Genomic DNA, 6,967 nt, shown 5'->3' with positions numbered 1-6,967 from the left:
ACCTCTTCATACGGGCCTTTTTGATTATGTATTTCTAATACGGTCTTTGGGATTCTCTACTCACTACCACTTCACCCTGTTTGGTTTTCATTATAACACTTAGCTCTTACTCATGCTTTTCTTTTTTAGATTTTATTGGGGAATTGGGGGAGGGGAACAGACAAGCTGTTGTCCTTTTGTTCTTCAGTCTAGTTGTGAAGGATGTGGCTTCACTGGCCCATGTTGGTATTATCATTGCATATTTTCCAGGTGAGGCAGGTCCGTCACTAGCCACTGGACGGCCCTCACAGCCTCTCTTAGCAGCTCTCGCCGGCAGCCAGCCACTCACGGTAGCTTATGGGAGCCCACTGCAGCAGGGGGCTGCGACTCAGCAGCCCAGCTCCAGATGGAGCTGTTGTTCACCATCTTAGCTGCAGAGGGCAGTGTCACTGGCCATAATGTGGGATCCAAACCGGGGCCCTGCTGCTCAGAGCTGGCATCCCAAGCCAGCTCTTAACCAACATACCACTCTGCCGGCCCTCCTAATGTTTTTCTTATGTATCTATTGGTTGATTTGTTTTCTTTCTAACTTCACTAGAAAGTAAAATGCATGAAAGTAGTAACTTTGTTTAACCTAAGTGGAATAGGAGAACTAAGTCAACATTTGTCAAAAAAATAAAATGCCTATTTATTCCCTTCTGTTAAAAAGAAGTTTGACTACAGCAGAATGGGAAAATACCACAATAACATTTGTTGTGAAATATAACATGTAGAATAGAAGCACCCAGCTGGGATCAGAAGAACTGGATGGTTCTGCCACTAATTAGTCACTTGACCTATGGTACATTATTGAATTCCTCCAGGAACAGTTTCCTCATCTGTAAAACAAGATTAATGATAGCCCCTCAGAGGTTTAAAAATAATGTGTATAAAGGAGTTTTGTAAACTATAGTGTACAAAACAAATGTGAGGAATTATGATTGGGAGTGGGGGTGGGTGGTTGAGCAAATGCTCAATATGAACCAACAGTATATTGTGACTTTTGAAAAAATAATTAGGTACAAACACTGGTTGCATCCAACTAATAGCAGATATTTTGTACTGGTAAGACCCAAACCAGATTACTGTATTTCCTTTCAGTTACATATCATGCAAGATATTGACAATTGTCTAAAGGAAGACCAAGCATATATAGTTTATGTAGAGATAGTGAAAATAACTGGAGAAAAAGTAAACAGGGAGCATGGAAAGGGGAGGGGGCTGTGATGCTTATTTTGAATATGTGAAGAATTGTCACGTGGAAGATTTATTCCATGTAGCACCAAGATGCAAACTATTAATAGGAATTGGGGGTAAAAGACTAAGAAAAACAGATGCTGGCTTAAGACCTTGATTTAATGTAAGAAAGAGTTTTCTAACCTTTACCGCAGTCCCATGATGATGGAGGTAGTGAATTATGGTGGTCACATCCAAACCAGGTGGGAGCATATCCGCAATGTTATGTGAAGTTCAGCCTAGGTGATTCCAAGGTCCTTCCCAAGTCCAAGATTACAGTCAATCAAATGTGATATTCCTATCACGCTTATTGAGAATGAAAGGATTCTGAACACTCCCTCAGACAAATCCCAACATACTATTCTTAGAGACAAAAATCAATACATGAGAGAATGGCAGGTGATATGAGTCCTGAGTCAATGAGAAGACAGAGCAGCCTGTGGTATTCACCAGAGAGCACGTCTGCTTTCACAGCTGCGTCCTACCGAGAATCTGTTCAATGCTGTTTGGTATGTTGTTGTCTCCTTTGCTTGACACCATGAACTATGAGCGCATTCATGACCCTGGGTGTCCTTCAAGAATTTGTTGCTGTATTTCCTAGACACTGGCTGTTGCAAATACAAATGCCAGCTGAATATTTATTTCAATGCAAATAAGTTCTCATTCCGTTTTGGAGGAGGGGAGAGGAAGAGAGCCTTCAAGACTCAGCAAGTGCTAAACTGGCAAAACCAAACACGTTAAAATATTTACCTGAAATGACTTTTGCGTAGTCCTGCCGGAGGAACCCAGAGGCTCCGCCTCATTCCCTGTATATTTATAATATAGAGACAAATGCATCAACAACTCCTATATTAACCAAGTGTGGACATGTTGTCATGTCCACAGACCTACACACGTCTGTGTATGGTTTATAGAGACTGCACGTGAGAAATGGGAGAGGGGAAAAAAGTAGAAAAGAAGCAGATTTAAGCGACAGAGAAACAAGTTAAAATAATTTTCATGACTTTCCCCCACCCCCTGCTTCAGCTTGGGCTCTCCCTCCGCGGGAGGAGGAGGCTGTGGTCTGCGGACTCAGTGCTGGAATGAGGAGCAGTTGAGCTTGAGCCCAGCTAGAGGTAGCTTCTCCCCGCGGTGTCATTGCTGCAGCCTCCAGTGCCCGGTCCCTAGGTCCCCAGCCGCCGCTCTGCCCGGTGCAAAATCGCCTGCAAAGGCAGCCGAGCCGCAGCAGAAGTTGCCGGGCATAAGACTCGGGAGGCATTATTGGCTCAGTAACTTTTCACGTCATTTTCTGCTTTGGAGCCCCTTCTGTCCTCTCCGAGCAGCCTTTGCCACCGCGAATTATCAGTGCTCATGGGGCAGGGGAAGAGCAGCTTGCAGCATTGAGCGGAACCGGACTCGAGCCCGTGATGTCCGGCACCAAATTGGAGGACTCACCCCCTTGTCGCAACTGGTCATCTGCTTCGGAGCTGAATGAAACTCAAGAGCCCTTCTTAAACCCCACCGACTATGACGACGAGGAATTCCTGCGGTACCTGTGGAGGGAATACCTACACCCGAAAGAGTATGAGTGGGTCCTGATCGCCGGGTACATCATCGTGTTCGTGGTGGCTCTCATCGGGAACGTCCTGGGTGAGTCTGGTCCCGGGCAGTCCTCCAAAGGACTGGAGCGTCCCCTCCGCCCCCAGGCTGCGAAGACTCTGAGACCCCTCCCTCCCCCTGGGATGCAAACAAAGAGGTCGTTGCTCTCAGGGTGGGGTTTTTCTATTACAAAAAAAAAAAAAAAAAAAAAAAAAAAGAAAGAAAAGAAAAAGAAAAAGTTTTCTGATTTTAGGAACCAAGACTGAACCCCAAAACGATGCTTCCTTTTTTCTGCGGGGAGAAGCGGGGAATTGCGTTTCTTTTTGGGCACCTAGGTTACAAGAGCAAGGAGAGGGGCCGCGACCGGGATCTCCAGGTGGATTTTGAGTGTGGGGGAAATTAGTCATCCTTTTGTGTAACGTGGCTGGGTGTTTCCGGGGTTTGGGAAGAGGTAAAGCAGGCAGATTGCAAAGCTGTGTCTCTAAGGAGCAAGCTTGCTTATGCTGTTGAAGTCACAAAGGATTTGTGAGCGAGGTTAGAGTGACCTTTGACAGGAGGTTTAGGCTCTGTCTAGAGGCGGTCATGAAAAGAAGACGGAGAGTGGAGACACAGGCAAAGCAGGAAGGTGCACTCATGCACTGATGCTGAATTATATCACAACCGTGCTGGGATCAAGCAGGAGGAAGGAGGGGCATTTGAGAAAACTACCAAAGACACCCCAATCATTCATCCATTCATTCATCATTCATTCATCCATTCCATCTCTCTCTATATATATATTTCCAGAGCGTGCTTGTTGCCAGGCTTGGGAAGTATTGGTAACTGATTTCTTTCTTCCTTTCTTTTTTTTCTCTCAAACAGGAGACCAAGCTTAACGCTAGGCTATCTCTATTTGTCCCTGTCTAGGTTTGCATGTAAACATAAATTTCCTCCCCACTCCCTAACTCTGCATACTTTTTGAGGGTTGGGCAGAGGATGCAATAAAGATTTGGTAGCTGTAGTGATGCAGTGTATTAGGGCAGCTGAGGAATCCACTTAAAGAAAAGGAGCTTTGGAAGGGAGAGACCGGCTGGGCTTATCATGAATTGTGAATGGAAGAAGCATGTACCTTGATGAATGGAGAGCGGGAGGTGTTTCAGATGCAGAGGGCAGTGTGGAGGGAATCACGGTGGAAAATGGCAAGACGGGGTGGGGGAGGTGAAGAACAAGTGCTCTCGATTTTCAGTTATTAAAAGGGAAGGAGATGAGTGAGATGAGACAGGCTAGGGGACTTTGTAGTCCAAAGCAAATAATTTGTAGCTGCAATGGAAAAACTTACCAGGCTTTCAGCACCACCCTCATTTTTACCTTCTTTCCCCAAATGTGTCAGTCTGGGCAGGAAGCATTCAAAGTAGTCTCTTCACCAATTCAGCAGGCAGAGTAGTTGGAAGTATGAGACTGAGGGGCCTTCTGGAGAAAGTTGGTAGAACAGTATTTGATAAGGGAGCAAAGGCTTCTCTGAGAACTTTAGTTTACTCTTTCTGTACTATTATCAGGCTATTTTTCTTTTGTTGGGTTTTTTAAGGGTAAAAAGAAAGGGAATCCTTTGGGGATGTAAAAAAGGTGGATGAAGGTGGAAGACACATGATTTGGGACCTTTGTTATAAGAATATGTCTGTTAATAATTATGTCAAGGGTTACAACTATTGAGACACATGACCACTAGTATAGCAACTTTTCATTGCGTTATGCCAACACTTAATGATAAGTGAATGATCAAAATTGAAAATCTGCTCAGTACCTACTCTGTGCCAGACCATTTCATATACATTGTCTCGCTTAAACCTCAAAGTGACCCACATTTGATAGATAAAGAAACAAGACTTAGAGAAATGAAATGAAATGGAAAGACAGAGAAATTATGTTAAGGAACATGATTCAGATTCAATTCCATTTCTTTTGACCTCAGGTCCAGAATTCCCCATTGATATTCTAGTCTGGATCTAGGAAGCATATAAGAGAATGAATTATTTGCTCCTGGTTGTCTGCAAGCCTATTAAATGTCCTTCCTGTTCTCTTCTGTATCTATGTTCACTGTTAATAAATTACCATAAGGGGTTAATGACTCTATCATTCTCTCCAATCAAAACCTATCCAGAGAGGAATGTTAATCCATTGCAGTAAAATTTTGGCATGTTTTGCAGGAATAGCTACAAATCATTACTATTTCCCTTCTCTAATTTTCTTTCAGGCTTTCGCCCTGTGAGAAAATGTGTGCCTCTTTGCTGTTATTTCATTCTGGCTTTGCACAGACCTTTGCAAAGACCTTCATAGTCTTTATATCTTAATTGAATGGTTTAGGAGTCCATGCTTTCTAGCCTGGGAGTGTTGTAGCCTAAGAAGGAAACACCTCTACAGTAAGACAAACTTGTTTCATTATGTCAAGGAAGAGGGCACTGTCCACAGCCCTAAGTGCTGAAATGGCCAATCCCTGTTAGTTTAACAAGAAAGATTTACTCAAAGGACTCTGCTCTTAAGATACTGACAGCTATTTTCCTCAGCACGGAATGGCACTGAAATCTTCTCTGGCTGAACTGAAACCCATTCTTGACAGACATATTCCCTGAAAGTTTAGGAGGTTAAGTTTGACATTTAAACAAATGAGCAGTGTAGTTACTCACAGACCACTTCCTGCTCTTTGATGTCACTGTCAAATTTGCAAAATGGATTAGATTGAGAATTGTATTTTGGGGTTTTTGTTTGTTTGTTTGTTTTTTGCACCTCTGGTATAAGCAATTTTACTCAGAGAGTGGCAGGACAAGAAATCGCATTATTCATGTAAGATAAAGAGGCATTATTAGTTTTGAAGGTGAAATACCACAGTGTAGGCAGCAGATGTAATCACTGACCCTTCCAGTCTATTCACCATTTCACATGCATGTTACTGACTACTTGGAAAATCTCAGCCTTTTTGAACTTACAAATATAATGTACCAGTTAGAAGTCATTTCTCCCACAGTGTCCTTTTGTGAAGTGATGTAACAGGATATACCCTGAGCAGAATGACAAAGTCTTGCTCATCTCCACCTTATTTTCTTCTCTCTACAATTGCTCTCTCTCATTATATCCCCCTTCCACTATCAGATGTTTGTTTCCAGAGATGGAAAGCAGTTTCCTGGGGAAAATGTGGCATTTTCAAAATAAAACAAATATTACTCTACATGAAATTGTATAGGTATATGCGTTCTAATAAAAGACATGCATGTTTAACTATAGAATTTAAGTCGTGGGAAGGAAGATGGGACATGGTTATTTTTGGAAGCAGTGCTTTTCTAGTATCTTTAAAAGTATGCCCCATACAACCTATTCCTGAGGATATCTTGCACTATAGCCAAGTAGATGCATCCAATTATTTACCCAGTACATTTTGAACAACATTATGTTTTTAAAATTAATGTGTTTGGGGAAAAAGGGCTCTTGGGGACACTCAAAGGAACATATTTAATGTAATTCCTGCTTATTTCTTGAGCTGCAACTGGATGGAGAGATGGTTTCTAGTTAGTTCAAACATTAAGCACCTGGAAGAAATGAGCAATCCTCTGCATCTCTTACTTCTTCATTCAAAAAAACCTTAATTTTTACCTGAACTGTTTATATCTTCCCTGTTGTTGTCTCCACATAAAAAATGAGAACATTCAACAGATTACATCAGTTCAGCTATGCTTCTTCCTTCTTGTGTAACCATTCATAAGTTATTGAACTCTCCAAGTCTGTTTTTTTTTCCAGTTGAAAATTAAGGCTGATAATACCTGCCTTGTAGAAACCTTATGAAGATATATAGATATCTTATATAGATATATAGAGGTGTATACAGACAAATATATATGTATGGATGGATGCATACAGTAGATGTGCATATATATATATATATATATATATGGCCAAAAAATGTATACAAGTGGACACTTTTGTCAACATTGCTCAAACAGTGGTTCATCATAATCAGAAGTATCTGGACACTGATGGTAACCACTTTCAACATCTCTTGTAAATTTAGAAGTCAAACGTGACATGTATTCACCTTTTGTTATTGGTATATATTGAGTATTACAATTTTAATAGCTTTTTTCTTTCTTAAAATGTGTATACATTTTTT

At 41.7% G+C, this 6,967-nt stretch overlaps 1 protein-coding gene across 1 annotated transcript in view; it reads left to right on the top strand.

The window, feature by feature from the left end:
- The first annotated feature begins 2,364 nt into the window (after positions 1–2,364).
- Positions 2,365–6,967, top strand: part of HCRTR2 (hypocretin receptor 2) — a 109,326-nt gene continuing 104,723 nt past the window's right edge. The window contains exon 1 of the mRNA XM_019629392.1: positions 2,365–2,883. Coding sequence (XP_019484937.1) covers positions 2,661–2,883 — 223 coding nt within the window. The 5' untranslated portion in view covers positions 2,365–2,660. The remainder of the gene's footprint in view (positions 2,884–6,967) is intronic.

Source organism: Hipposideros armiger, unplaced genomic scaffold (assembly GCF_001890085.2).
Source record: "Hipposideros armiger isolate ML-2016 unplaced genomic scaffold, ASM189008v1 scaffold_847, whole genome shotgun sequence".
Lineage (NCBI taxonomy): Eukaryota > Metazoa > Chordata > Mammalia > Chiroptera > Hipposideridae > Hipposideros > Hipposideros armiger.
The sequence above is the reverse complement of the archived record's forward strand: the minus strand, read 5'-3'. Positions and strand labels throughout refer to the sequence as shown.